The 14846-nt window shown below is 56.0% G+C and overlaps 1 protein-coding gene across 13 annotated transcripts in view; it reads right to left on the bottom strand.

Moving 5' to 3' along the window:
- The window catches only part of NCOR2 (nuclear receptor corepressor 2), a 225496-nt gene that overhangs the window by 9172 nt on the left and 201478 nt on the right, over positions 1–14846 (bottom strand). For 9 of the 13 annotated variants that reach the window (XM_058036731.1, XM_058036730.1, XM_058036735.1 and 6 more), the window contains 14 exons: positions 12403–12553; positions 8870–9022; positions 8460–8546; positions 7726–8000; positions 6578–6941; positions 5602–5832; positions 4979–5224; positions 4702–4851; positions 4152–4286; positions 3879–4041; positions 2918–3351; positions 1316–1459; positions 1075–1217; positions 557–750 (listed from right to left, as the gene is read on the bottom strand). In XM_058036731.1, coding sequence (XP_057892714.1) covers positions 557–750; positions 1075–1217; positions 1316–1459; positions 2918–3351; positions 3879–4041; positions 4152–4286; positions 4702–4851; positions 4979–5224; positions 5602–5832; positions 6578–6941; positions 7726–8000; positions 8460–8546; positions 8870–9022; positions 12403–12553 — 2870 coding nt within the window. The remainder of the gene's footprint in view (positions 1–556; positions 751–1074; positions 1218–1315; positions 1460–2917; positions 3352–3878; positions 4042–4151; positions 4287–4701; positions 4852–4978; positions 5225–5601; positions 5833–6577; positions 6942–7725; positions 8001–8459; positions 8547–8869; positions 9023–12402; positions 12554–14846) is intronic. The other 4 variants (XM_058036732.1, XM_058036736.1, XM_058036742.1 and 1 more) reach the window with 1 other exon arrangement.

Here is a 14846-nt window from a genome sequence, read left to right as displayed (position 1 = left end):
GACAGGAGGCAACAGGCACAAGCAAAACACATAGAATTCCATCCCAACACAAGGAAACCCTTTTTTCCTGTCAGAGTGCTGAAATGCTGGGAACAGGTTGGCCAGAGAGGTGCTGTCTCCAGCAGTGGAGATATTCTGAACCCAAGCAGCCACAACCAGGGTAACCTGCAAGAGGTCACTGCTGAGCTGGGGGATCTCAAGAGATCCATTTCCACCTAAACCATCCTGTGACACCAGCCAGATTGGGAAGAGGATTATGCATGGATTCTAAGGGGGTCTAAAGATCACCTCTAGGACAACAGGGATGGCAAGAGGCACCACCCCAGGGGAAAGATGCCCAGATGAGAGAGTGGCTGGGCTGTGTAAGCAGGAAATCCCCACAGCACCAAGCTTGGGAGAGCAATGCCAACTCCAAACTGCGACACTGTGCAACCCCTCACGGCAGTGCCAGGCAGCCAAGGACACCCACCCGGCCTCCCCGGAGCCGCCTGGGCCGGTGTGAGCTCGGGCTGGCCCACACCCACCCGTGCCAGCCCGGGCTGGCCCCTGGGCTCACCTTTTGCCCCCCTCTCCCTGCGGGGAGATGCGGGAGGCCGTGCTGTGCTCCTGCTGCTGCAGGAAGGCCTCGCTGGGCGTGCGGCGCAGGTCCAGCACCGGGCACGCGGCGCCGGGGAACGAGTAGAGCGGCGCCTGCAGGTGCGAGTTCAGCTGCTGCGGGTGGTGCCGCGTGTAGTCCTGCGTGATCACCTCCTGCAGCAGAAACCACGGTCACAAACGGGGCTGGCTTTGACTTTTGTCTTGAGGGTGAGCAGGGGGAAACAGGCTGATTTGTCCCCGCATATGGAACTTCTGCCTCCTGTCTGCAACAGCTTTTGTGATGGGCTTCTTGGGGACACAAATACCTGGGCTGAACACTGGTGATGCTCCCTGCTCTCCAGCCCCCAACTAGAGGAGCTGAGGTCTCCAGTGCCACTCCCAGCCCATCCCATCCCCACCCGACATGTTTCACTGAGCTCCTCCCTCCCCCTGGAGCCCCAGCAGAAGGGGATGGGGTGGATGAGGGTAGTTAGTTACACTGATGTGCTGGGCCAGCGTGACCACGCGCTGGTTCATGCCCTTGATGCTCTGGCTGGACTGCAGGGGCTGGCACTGGGGGCCGTCGGGCTGCCGCAGGTGCTGCAGGTGAGCGGCTTCGGGGGCTGAGGCCTTCAGCGAGCCTGGGGGCACCAAGGAGAGAGCAGGAATGAGATGACATCTGTGTCCCCTTCTCCAAATGCCATCCCAGCACTGGGGCACAGCCAGCCCCTGTTCTCACCTTGCTGCTTCTGCCTCAGGTCATGCTCCCCGTGCCCCTTCTCAGTGTCCTGAAGCAGCTTGGCCCCTTTCTCGTGGGACAGGCTGGGCGAGCTCACCGGGCTCACGGCCTCCATCCGCTCGGGGCTGTAGCCTCCATGGAAGCCTGAGGAAATGGAGGGAGTTACAACCAGGAGCTCACTTAGATTTTCCCTAGCTCTGTTGTACCACTGCTTGTGGGGAGAGTCACATGTTCAGCAAAGTGGGGGAAAAAGAGATGAAGGAAGACCTGGCAGGGCCACCTCCGGTGTCCAGCTGTGGTGATGGCTGCTGTGAAGAGGTGATATCTCATTCCTGCAGAACTAGACACTCAGCAGCTCTTGGTGATAGCATGAGATCCAGGGACCAAACCCAACCTCTGCAGGTTCACAGTTTGTTCCCCATTTTCTCCACCCACTGAAAGCCCCACTATGCCCAGAGGGACAGCGATGCCCAGAGAGAGTGGAGGAGGCTGCACAAGAGGTCTCCAAGTGCATCCACAGTCCTGGAACACACTGCTAGAAGGTGCCAGGACCAGACATGACTGAGGGGTGGGATGGGATGCAGCTCTTCTCCCAGCCATGCTGCTGCATCCTCTCCATCCTTGGGATACAGGAAGAGGAATGGGACAGGAACTCCCCGCGCTGATGGCCAAGGCAGCTGCTGCAACTTGAAGATGAGGTCCCACCAAACCCCCACAGGGTTGTTTGCTTCTACATGCTAGTGGGAGCCTGGATGAGTGTTCTGGTTGAAGGCTGGTCCCATGAAGAATGACCCAGACCTTCAAATCCATCCCACTCCCTCCACTTTCTGCTGGAATAACTAATCCTAGTGCTTTTCTCTTACACAAGATTGCTCTTAGGTGGTTCCTGTGGTCTGCTCTGGAAACAACTGCTGAGCATGGCTGGGCTGAGTGATCTCAGGACAGCCACAGTGCCCACCTAGGGCAGCATCCAGCACCAGGACCCTGAGTGAGGTCACCCTGAGCACAGGGATCCCATCCATGCTGAGACCCACAAAGCCCTCAGAGACCCTGCAGCTCATGAGCAGGGAAGTGCTTGTCTGATGGCCAGCAGCCTTGTCACGCTCACAATCCCAGTTCTCCACTTTGCTCCTTTGATTTATTACCCACAACTGTTCTTTACAGACTGCCTGGGAATTTCTAAGGATGGGGAAATCAAAATTAGCAAATGGCTATTGTCTGTAAAAAGCAATACCAGGAACTGGACGACATTTGCAAAACAGGACTTGGCAACTGGAAAAGCTAAAAGAGGGTGGAAGAAGGGAAGATCCTTAAAACACGCAAAAATAAAAAAGTCTGGAATAACATAATGGCCAAGGAGCAGAGGGACAAGCACACTTGGGGAGCCGATGGAGTCAATATCCAAATGTGCAACTGAAAATAAGAAGCAATGAAATAAAATGGGTGTCAGGCCACAGGTCTCTCACCTCTGCCCTCCAATTTCTGACCATCACTAGTGGGATGGTCACTCAGTGAGCCTTTTTCTTGCTGGTCCTTATCACAAGACATTTGGGGGCATGATAATCACACCTATGAACTTGGCCGCTGTCGCGGTGCTCTTACCGAGTGTTCGGAGCTCCTGCTCCTGCACGGAGAAGCGTTTGCTCTGACTTTTTTCTCTACTGTGCTGCTCGGAGCCCGAGGCTGCGTGCTGCTGGTCCAGAGGGTGGTGGTGCTGCTGGCTTTTCCCCTGTCCTCTGCCATAGTGATGAGAGGAGCCAGCTCCGGAGGCGGGCAAAGGTCTCGACTCCATGGCTTTGATGGGCGAAGGCGACTGCTCCAGGTTGGCCCCGCTGGGCAGCTTTGAGGTGTAGACGTTGTTGTCAGTCTGGGCTCGCTCTGCCTTGGCTTCCCTGCCCCTCGAGGACTCTTTCTGCAGCATGGCTGGCTCCAGGGGGGCTGCGTAGCCGTCGGCCGCGCCGAGCGAGGAGCGCAGGCTGGAGGCCGAGGGGAAGGCGGCAGAGCGGATCGGTGACGTGGTAGTGGTGGAGGAGGATCTGCAAGGAAAATGAAGGCAAGGCCAAGGTGAGAGAAGCATGCGGAGAAAGGGAATGCTGTTAGCAGAGCCCCAGTGTTCAGCTTTGCCTGGCTGAGCTCCTTCCAGGCCTCCTGAGCATATGGCTGGACCATGCAGGGCCAGCGAGGAGGGACTGGATGGAGCCTCCACCACAGTAACTGGCCACAGAGTATTGGGGCTGAATGCATTGACTGGAAAACCCAAAACTCATGGACAGGTCCCAGAGACCTCGATAACTCCACCACCAGGCGATCTTCAGCATGAGGAGTAACACCTGTATTTGGGCACAGGCACACTCCTACATTTCTCCTGGCAGCAGGAAAAGCAAAAGAATTGGGGCACCAAAATGTACCTCTCCCCACCACAACTTCCCTGAAAGCCCCAATCCTGCTCCCACTGAGACTGAAGAGAAAACAACTCCCAGTCCTTCCTCTCAGAGGTGCTCATTAAGTAAGTGCTGGTGCAGGCATCCAGGCAAGCACTGGAAACCATGGTGGGGGCACGTACCGTAGGACGGAAGGGGTGGGGGTCTCCGAGGAGATGATCTTCATGCCGGTGTTGTGGAGCACGCTGGGGCGCTGCTGGATGGTCTCGTGGGTGCGGGGTGACACGGGAGAGTGCTGGTGGCTGTGAGAGTGGGAGGACGAACGGCTGCTGGACTGCTCTGTACCTGAGGAGACCACAAAGAACGGCTTCTTTAGCTCTCTGTCCAACCGCCCTAACCCTACCTTCCACCCAGCACAGGTCCCAGGGTGGAGGATGGACTCCTCCCCAGCCTACCTGGTCTCCAGATGGGCGCATGCTCCACTGTGGTGGAGGCTAGGATGGATTTTTCACGCTCCCTCTCTCGTTCCCGCTCCCGCTCCCGTTCGGACACCGACGATCCTGACTGTTTGGTCATGTGCGTGGGCCCTCCTGAAACCCAACCAGAAGGCAGTGAGAGGGCTGCAGACACAGCAATTCCCCCTGGGAATGCTGCCCGCTCTTCACATCGCTGTGTATGCAGAGCAGATAAGGAATGGCTCCATCCAAGGTCACCTGGAGCGGGACAGACGAGGGCAACCAGTGCAACAAAACCCAGACAAATCATGGAATAGCTGTCCTCGTGCTGTCTCCAGGGTATGACCTTCCACAGAGCTGTTTGCTTTGGGGAAGAAGGAGGAAAAGCTAGGAAGCCCTCAACAAGCAGGAAGAGAGGGAGTCAGTCCCTGAGTGAGAATTAATTTGGGGTCTCCCAGTCTGTCCTGGCATGCTGAGCCCATGGTGTTGGATTGATGATGGGCATCCTCCTCAATAATCTTCCCACTGGAAAAGCAACCTGCAGCATTACCTGGGGAGAGCGGGGAGCTGCTGTGCCGGCTGCCGAAGGTTTGGGGGGGTCCAGGGATGTAGGTGATGCGGTCCATGGTGGTGGCGGAGGTGCCAGGGGTAGGGGGCACGAGGACGGGCAGGTGTGGCACTTGGGACAGGTCGATGATGCCTGCAGAGAGAAGCGAGAGCACTGTCAGGACAATGCCGAGCTGCTGCAAGCTTGGCCGTGCCAGCCTGACCCGGCCTCCTTCTCCCCTGCTGCTCCCAAAGCCCTGGGCAGTGCCGTGCTGGAGGACCTGCTGCATAGTTGAGGGCGAGGGAGGGCTCCCGGGGCGACAGCCCGCGCAGCATGTCCGCCCGCTGCGCCATGGCCGTGGCTGCGGCGTTGTGGTGCATCTGCTGCGACGTGATGTAGTCGTTGATGATGGTCTGGCGGTTCTCCATGGCCGCCGTGTCCGGGTAGCCCCGGATGAGGTACGGGGGGTACAGGTGTGGGTACGTGGGGCTCGGAGCCAGATGCCTTGGCAGGTAGTAAGCAGCAGCTGGGAGAGAAAAGGGTGCAGATGTGAAACCCCAGAGATCTCAAGCTTTTGGAGCATAAGGAAAATAAAAAACCGTGCCCCCAGCCCAGCTCCTACTTACACGAGGCCGTCAACCCCTTCTACTGCTCATAGCCACCTGATGACTCCTAGCTAACCTAACAAACATGCCCCTCTCTCCAACAACAAACCCCATAGCAGAACTAACCATTGCAGTCGCACTTTTCAACTGATCCGCCTTCAGAATTATCCTAACAGGAGCTGCAATCCTACTTACCGCCTCATACACCCTATACATGCTCATAATGACACAACGAGGCACCCTCCCATCCCACATCACACCAGTCCAAAACTCCTCCACACGAGAATCCCCAGGGTACCTGCTTCCAGCTGGATGCCCCTGGGGATGGCGGCGGGGTCGAAGGGCAGCGGGATGTGCCCTCGGTACAGATCGACGCCGCTGACGCCGCGGAGCAGGTGCTCGTACGGGGAGATGGGGTGGTGGTGGTCGGGCACGGGGGCGTGCGGAGACTTGGAGTTGCTGAGCTCTCTCGATGTGGGGGTGATCTTTCTGTCCTGGGACACCGGCTTCCCAGCAGTGATGCTGCCTGCTGAGAGCAGAAGGAAATGAGTCACAGACTGAGCACTGTGGCCAAGCCATGTCCCTGAGGGATGCCTCTGGCCAAGCAGGTCCCACAGGGACAATCGCAGCTACCCTGAACTTGAGGGGCCTTTCCCTCCTCCCTGCACTGCCATGCCCTGTTACACCACCAAGGTCAGGGTGGGCCAAGTCCCAGTTGCCCCTTGGGAGAGAGGCCTTTCCCAAATCATTCCTTCACCCCAGCACATCCATGCTGGGCAGTCTGTGCATTCACCCTGGCCTGCACAAGCTGATGGTGGTGCAGCCTTGCTGCCACACTCTTCAGCACAAGGAGGTCACTGCTGCTGTTAGTGAGAAGTGTGAACATCTCCCACCCAGTGTCCCAAGCACTGCTATCCTGCCCACCTATGGAAAAAAGAGTGCTGTGGGCCTCAACTGGGACAGGGAGAACACTTTTGAAACACCAATGGCTTCACCGGCCTTGGCCCAAGTCTCCCTTTGGCTACCCTGGTGCAGGTGAGGTGCCCTCACTTCAACACTGTGAGCACCCCCAGGAAGGGCACTGAACCCCAGCTGTCCCTGGCAGCCACCCCAGTGCTGTGAGTCAGCTGTGGGTGTGGGGTGCTGGGAAGAACAGGTTCAACAGGCACCTGCTGGGAATCACTTGGGCAGGTGGGGTCAGCAGCCACCTCCCGTGCACCTCACCTGCTCGGCTGTTAGACATTTTACCATCAAATAAAAGCTTTGCCAAGTACCTTCGTGCTGCCGTGGGGTGGACTCTCGTGTGGACACTGGAGACCCTCTGTGCAAGTGGCTGCTGAAGGCCGTGCTGTGCCCTGCCTGGTGGTCCTCATAGCCCAGGGCACTTTGGTGGGGTTTGCCCGGCTCGGGTACAATCACAGGAGCCCCTCTGGCAATGGAGCCACCTGAGTTTGTCACAGGGCTTGGCCTGTTTTTCAGACTCTCTTCGTAAGCTCTTTCCAGATTCCTCGGATCTTGGATGACATCCAGAGAATGCACAGAGTGGAAAGTCCTGCCGGGGCTGCCAATGATGGAGCGCACATCGTGCTTTTTGGTGCTCGAGGAGGAAGAGCCGCTGTCATACTTCAGTGGGGTACCCTGGGGACAGGAGGCAGAGGGGACATCAAAGGGGCCTAGAACAGAAGGAGCCCAGTGGCTGCATCCCACTGAGTCCCAACAGGACTCAGGGTGCCTCATTCAGTGGGTCAATACACAAGCTTTGCTCAGTCAAACAGCCAACAGCCCTCGGCAGAGCAGAGATATCCACTGGAACAGGGCAGGGTGGAGGGCCCATCTTGCATGTCTTGTTGTGCTCCAACAAGATGATGATGATGAGTCACTGCCGAAGGCTGGCTGTGCCCATCACGCCTCTCTCCTACACACACTGTGAAATGGGACAGGACTGCAAGGTGCCATGGGAACCCTGCAAATATTTGGAGACCAACAGGAGATATCATGTCGTGTTTCATCCTAACTACTGGCCCTGCTGGGTTGCCACTTGCCCATGAAGGGAGGAGACCAAGTTTATGTGCACCAGTCACAAATGCTGAGGGCACTGAGTTGACTCTGTCCTTGGAAAAGAGGCAAATGTGTCCCCTTTTCTATACACGTGTAGATGGATCATTGCTTTCTTAACGTGCCAGGAGTTCCCTGGGCTTTGTATTTATCTGCAGGGAAGGATTACAGGATGGTTTGGATTGGAATGGATCCCTTCAAAGGATGAGGCAGGACAACCTGTACCCAGGCAGAGCGTCAGCTCTTACCAGTGATGCAACACAAAGCTGTCTCTGTTCTCCTTTTACCTTGGGAATGGCTCCCAGGATCTGTGCAAGGGCAGCAATCTGAGCAGAACTGATCTCATCCACTTTCACTCCATACCCACCTGTGTGATGGAACCTTCCTTCAGAGGTCTGGTCAGAGAGATGTCGGGTGTGCGCCTCAGCTCCTCCCGGGGGATCTCATGGATTGATCTTCCTGCTTCCTTCACCGTGGCTACCAGGTCTTCATGGGCTGATTTCATTTTCAGAGGAGTCAGATCATGAGATCTGACCTTGTAGGCATCAGTTAAGTCCCTTGGTGGAGTGTTTTCCCTCTTGAGCTGTTTGGCTTCTCTTCTGAGGTAGTCCTCATGGGCCTCCACATAGGACCGAGGTATTCCTGCAACCCCCAGGCAGATGATGGATGCAGAGGGTGACTCCCCAGGCAGACCCTGGACTCCCAGTCCCCATGCAGATACCTACTTCTAGGGGGTCTCCAGTTAACACATGTAACTCAGGGACTGGTGCCCAACTGAGCCCACAGGGCAGCTATAGCACTAATGCAGCTGGCCCCCGTCACACCTACCACCACCTTCTGCATCCATTCCACACTAATTTCAACCTGCTTCATGCGAATCACTGACAATTTTGTCCCTGACTTTGGCAGAATTCAGGTTGGTAGAAGCTGAGCAAGACTGAAAATCTCTCTGAGCACAAAGCAGGGGCTGCAAAGATCTGCAGCTGGACCTTGACGTGCCCATCCTTGCTTCCTCCTGTCCCACCCTGATGATGAGAACAAGGGGCCATGCACATGAGGTGCCTCCCCTGCCCATGCCCATCTTGTGCTCCCAGGTGTTACCTTGTGTAATCGAGCCTCGCATGTGATGCTGCTCCTTTAGGTTATGGGGACTGTGTCGGTCTGGAGGGATTGCTCGACCCATGAGACCTAAAGAGACCCAAGAGGGAAAGTCAGGCTGTGACACAGCAATTAATTCACCATAAATACATGACAGTGTAACCAGGGATGCCTGGGACAACGAGGATAAATACCAACAATTTCTAAATGAATTATTTTCTCCTTTTTTTAAATGTGCCCCTTTTTTTGTATTCCTGGAGCTGGTCTGTCAGGGCAGACACTCAAGGCAAAGAGACCAGTCTACATTCTGGTTTTTTCCCATGCTGGTCAGATGCACCATGTAGACAGGAGACAAGATGAGATCTCCACAGGTCAGTAACACAATTCAGGTGAAAGGTCTCCCGCAGACCCACCTTCAATGCTGGTAGATAAGGTATCACGGGCTGATAAGCCCCGGCTGATCCTCCCCTCCATCATATCATAGGTCCGCTTAGTTCCTGTGGTCTCATGGGAAGCTCCCGAGCTCCTGCTGTCTTCTTTGGGACACTGAGAAGCAGCAACTCCACCTGCAGGGGGGAACACCAAGAGGCATGGAAAGCCAGCCCGGGCCAGGAGAGGGTGTTTACTGCTGTTTGTGTGCGTTGCTCAGGGGTCAGATCTCATCCCAGCATCAGCCGCCGCTACGCGGTGCCAGAAACATCGCACGGGACTGGCTTCCAGGAAATTCAGCTGGTGTTCTCTCCCCTCCCTGCCTGCCTCAGACTCCAGCTCTGTGCCTCCCTCTTGGGTAGGAGCATCCACCCAGTCGTGTCCCATCCCCTCCCTCCCTGGTGGGGCCATCCGTAGGCAGCAGGACAGCCCTGAGCCAGTGGGAGCAGCTGCAGTTCCACTGAACTTGACTCTTTGGGTCTGGGGAGTTTTGGTTTTTTTCCTTGTTTGTTTTGATTTTTGCTAGACACCTACTGTTTGGGATCTTGGCCAGCCTTAACATCTGCCGAGACACTCCCTGGGTGAGAAAATCAGGGAAAACAGAGGAGAAGCGAAGCTGAGAATGATTCCTTTGAAACAGCACTGAACACACACAGGAACTGGGAGAGATGGTGCAAAGCAGGACTGATGGAGTGAGTGCCAGGGTGAGAAGAGACCACTGACTGCCCCCTGATCCAAACCTGGAGTGGGTTCCCTGTGGACAGGCAGTGGACACCTGTCCTGAGCTACAGCCCCACCACCAGCACAGCCCAGCCCGTGCCAGGCAGCACCAGGCCCACCCCAGGCAATGGGCACCCATCATGTGCAGCGAGCTGTGAATTCAGCAGCTTCTGATCCAGCTGAATGCCTTGGGTTTGTGCCATGAGCTCCAAACAGGATGTCAGCTAGGAGAGACAAACGCCTCTGCCCATCATCCCTGGCCAGGCTGCCCTTGCCAAGGATTGCCAGTGCGCTGATCCTTCTCTTTGCGGGTAGAGAAGGTGGTTGTACAATTAGAGAAAGCAGGGAAGTTAAAAAACATTCATTCTACTGTGGACAATCAGGAACAAAACTCCTCCTTGGCAAAACCAGTAATTAATAAAATGGGATTATTACAACTTCACACCCACTGCTGGTTTCCGCAATCAGCACCCACTCAATCCACAAAGTGTTTGGGGCTGTGTGTGGGGAAACAAGAGGGGGTCCGTGCCTGAGCCTCTGCTTCAGCTCCATTTGACAGCAGAAATCCGGGGGTGACATTCAGAATCAGCCAAGCACCATGTGGGTGATGTGCACCCTGTCATCAAGGCACATCTGTTGCCACCAGCCCTTGTGCAGGAGGGGACGCGCTCCCGGGCACCCTTTGTGCCACCGGGAAGCAGGGGGAGGGCGTGAGGGAGAAGAGAGACTAAACAGAAAGAAAACCATTCCAAACCCACGTTCCTCGCCTTGCAGAAGCCATCAGCAATCATATGCAGGATGAGAATAACCAATCTAGCACAATTCAGCTCACACATGCTACAGGATCTCGTCTCATTACAGCTCTTTTATTTTAAGCACCCTCATGACACTAAAGAATTTGCAATTTTTTTTCTGCTTGCCAAAATTCATAATCACCAACAGTTTCAGTTTTCTTATTTAATTTTTTTTTTAACTCTTCTGTTCCTGGGCTGCTCAGCCTCGCTGGGCTCTACAGGGGGAAGGAGAGAGGCAGGGCTGGCAAGGCTGCAGCAGCTCACGGGATCACTTGGGATGTGATAAACGCTACCAAGCATGTAAAAGGCTGCTGGGAGAGTAAGGAATTAATTCCACATCTGTGTCTATGGGGGGTAGCATGAGAGGTGACACAGGCTGCAGCCAGGGGGACTCGGGCTGACACAAACAACAGGGGAGAGTTTGGTCTGCAGCTCTCCCTCATTGCCTGGAGTGGGATCCCAGCTCTGGGCACGGGCAGCCCTCACTGCCAGGAGCACTCCCCATCTCTCCTGATGCTGCTGTTTCTGAGATCAGCCTCATTCGACCCCCAGCCCGGGCAGAGGTGATTAAAATAGCTTCTTGCACAAACAAGTCCTGAAACACTTCCTGAGTCCTCCCTGGGCCAAGCCTTGCCAACTGTCCCAAAGGGCATCCAGTCAAGTCCTCCTCAGTGACATTTCTAATCTGGGCTAGAGTTGACAGTGGCCCCGGGGGGGACATGCTGTGAGCCAGTTTCCATGTGGCAGGAGGGAGGCACAGCACAGAGCCCTGTCTGAAAGGTCCCAGGACACACACAAAGGTGACAACAGCTGGAGCTTGTCCCCGTGGCCTGACCTGAACCCTCTGCCTCCAGTCCAGGATAAGACAAGCCTGTGATGAAAGCAGCTGCCTGCACTTGTGGCCATGAGGAAAGGGAATTCTGTGGGACACAGTGCCTGCAGCACTGCCCACAGGGCCCAGGCTGCCAGGCTGGAATGGATATGGTGCCCCTGGGAGGGAGGCACAGGGCTCAGGCAGCACAGCAGCTTCCCAGAGACACCGACTGAGGCAGCTGAGGTTGGGATCAGCTCCTTAATCATCTCCAAACTCAAGTGAGAAGGGAGGCGACACATGAGGACAGCCATCCCTGTGCACACCAGAGCACATGCCAGTGCTTCACCCCAGGAGGATTCAGGGCTGCAGCATCTCTAAATTGGCTCTTCCTGACTACAGATGCAAACCAGCAGGAGTCCAGCTCCATAAGAGAGATACCTGACCCAGCACACAGTGAAAGGCAAGAATGGGGCTGTTCCCAGCCTCACTGGAGAGCAACATCTGCTCATCTCCAGTGGGAGGCACTGAGACACGCAGAGCAGCTTTGAGAGGCAGTGCTGTGATGGGCTGAGCAGGCAGGAGCAGCTGCTGACCACCTGTTGCAGGGGTGCATCCAACACATCCCGAGATAGGCTCCTTGTGGGATGCAGGAATGGCTTCACCACCTCCAACAGCTCCAGCAAAGCTCACCAGACACTGAGGCTGGGTCCATGAGGATTCCTGCAGGGCAGTCCTGTGCTGGAAAAGCCTCAGGGTGCCCAAGTCAATGCAGGTGAGAACCTGACATCCAAATGAACCTTTATGCTGAACGACCTGACTTGCCTCCATCTTGCAGGTTTGAGTCCACCTTGGCCCAAGACTTTGGGAGTGCTCTTGTAATGTTTTCAATCAGTCCCCCTCCACTACAGGGTGCTAGGGATGAAGGTAACACCTTCCTATCTGGTCCTCTCCTCTCTCCTGTTTCCCAAAATCATTGCAAACCCGCCTGCCATCTCTAAGACAAGATAAGCACACGGGACAGATGGACACAGGGCACCAGGGTGGGAAGGGAGAGAAGCACTGGAAGCAGAGACAGGAGGCTGGCCTGTTGTACTTCATCCGCCTTTCCTCAAACAGGTCCCAAGTCCCAGCTACAGTGGCACAAACCCCTGGCACCTGCCCTAAAAAGGCAGAGAGGATCAGGACTCACCCTCGTAGGACAGCACGTGGCCTTTCTTGCCCTCGTAGATGACATGTCCTTTGGGCACGGCATCCTCCCTCGCCTTCTCTGCTCTGCTGGGGCTGTCTTCTCCGATTATCCTGGTAATGGTTCCTTTGTACAGCACTTCTGCCGGGGTGCCCTTGGAAAGCCACCAAGATCCATATTTAACAGTGTCACAACCAATTAAGCAAACGCCGTGCGGGGACAGGCTGTTCCTCGCGGGAAGCTGAGCGCAGGGAGCACACCCGGCCTCCGCTTCCTGGCGCAGCCAACAGCCAGGGACTTGCAGCTTAATTATTGATGAGAATGATAACGAGCAGCAGTAAAAAGGTACGTGATCTGTGTGAGGCTGCTGGGAAGAGGCAGGGGATGAGGAGAGCACAGAAACAGCAGCTCTCACCCTGTGTGTTTTGGAGTAAGCTGCCTGCCTGGCTCCCTCTTCCCAGGTTTGGGGGACAGGGCTGGTGCTCCCCTGAGGACACCTTAGTGACAGCAGGCACTGCTCCAGCATTAGCTTTTCCCTGCAGCCTATTTCCCCAGCTTGGCACAGGAGGCACAGAGATGTCCTGCCCACCCAGGCACAGCTGCTGGCAGCAGGGTGACCTTCAGGGAGCTGCCTGTGTGCGGGAGCTGGGCTGGCAGCGCGCCCGGCCGAGCCGGCAGCGACAGCGAAACCGGTCCCGCAGCAGGTCAGGGAGCAGAGCCTGCCTCAGATCTCCAACAGGAACACCAGCAGGCTCCCCACACACACCAGTGTGAGCTGAAACCTCTCCTTCACCACGAGCAGACACAGCTCACAGCACCTGCCCACTGAATCCCCTTCAACACACACGGAGCTGATGTCCCTGAGGAGTCGCTGGTGATTAACACCCTTCTGCCACAGTAACCTGTCGGTGCCAGCTGGGAACAGCCACCATGGGGGGACAGCCCCCCTTCCCCATCTCTGGGAAGGCACAGTGACGCTGTCAGAGCGACCCTCCTGACTGACACCTGCCTACTCAGCTCATTTAACCCCAGCAAGCCCTGGGACTGATGCCTGGGGGAAGCCTCGGGACGTGATGCCCCCACCTGCTTGGCTGGTGTTTCCAGGTTGTGCCACTCAGGCTCTTTCCCCACCCCTGCCTGGGAGTGCCCCTGCTCTCCACCAAGCCCTCAGAGCAGCAGCAGTCCCCAAAAGCCAGGGCTTACCAGCAGGTGGGTTCAGTGCTCTGGGCACCCACCCTTACAGATCTGGGCACCTGCAATGGCTCTCCCAGCCCCAGGTAAGGCACCTCCCTCCACAGATGTGCTCCGAGGGGATGTGAAAGCAAGTGATGACAGATGGCTTCAGAGCAGAGAGCATATATTCAAGATCTGCTTCCTGTGAACTGGATGACTCATCTGAGATCAAGTATCAGCTCTGGTACCAGGAGCTGCTGCCAGAACAGGGGGCTCCTTCATCCCAGCAGGAGCAGAGAGATGCAGGCTGCTGGGCCAGCAGGAGAGCCAGGCAATGCCCTGGGTCTGGCCCTGATACCTTAATTCCCAGCCAAACAAAGGAATCTGGATTGATTCATCAGCTGGCTGGATTCATTAACTGGATGCAAAACAGTATCTCAACAAACTCTGCTGATCTCCTCAAGTGGCACATGGTACTCAAGGTCCCTCACGCCCACCCACTGCTGCCCACAGCTGCTGCAGGAGCATCTGAGAGGATGGAGCAAGTGTTTGCTCTGATGGGTTATTTACAGCCCCTGAGCACCCACTCCTGGCATTTGTTGGACACAGGGCACCAGGCAAGCTAAGTCTTTGCTCTGGGCCAGGATTCAGGATCAGGTCCCCAGGGCCAAAGCGAACATGGTCATCCTCCTTGAAGAAGGCAGGCAAAAATTGGAGCCTGAATGTCTTTAAATATCTGAATGATGGCCAGATAAAATCCCCATGGGAAACAGATTTTTTTTTTTTTAATGCTCTCTGCTCTGTTACCAGATGAGCAATAACTCACACTGCAAGAAACTATCTCCCGCTTGCCAGCTGCTCTTCTGAAGATGGATGGTGGAGATTAAGGCCAAAGTATCTTCCTGCTGAAGAGCCTTTGGGCAGGACCCCCAGCACAGCGTGCTCAGCCCTGGCAGGAGCTCCTGCTACCTTACCTGCCCCTCACAGCCTCCTCCCTGCTCCACCTGGCCTGGGCCCTCCACCCATCTCCTTTGCTCAGCCCCACTTTCCTGCCCTGACAAGATGATTTTGCCAGAGCCCTTTACAGCTCCTTTGCCTCTGTTCCTTAGAGCTACAAAAGGCAAAGCTGGGTTTAAAGGTGCTGCAAGGCTGCACTGCTGTTTGCTGGGCTCTGCTCCTCTGCAGTGTTCACTCATGGGACACCACTCGTGCCATCTCCAGTGGGGGCTGCTTGCAGACCCCTCTGAGGGGCTCCATGGGGTGGGAGCACCACA

The sequence above is a fragment of the Melospiza georgiana genome, chromosome 18, assembly GCF_028018845.1.
Source record: "Melospiza georgiana isolate bMelGeo1 chromosome 18, bMelGeo1.pri, whole genome shotgun sequence".
In the NCBI taxonomy this organism is placed as follows: Eukaryota; Metazoa; Chordata; class Aves; order Passeriformes; family Passerellidae; genus Melospiza; species Melospiza georgiana.
The sequence above is the reverse complement of the archived record's forward strand: the minus strand, read 5'-3'. Positions and strand labels throughout refer to the sequence as shown.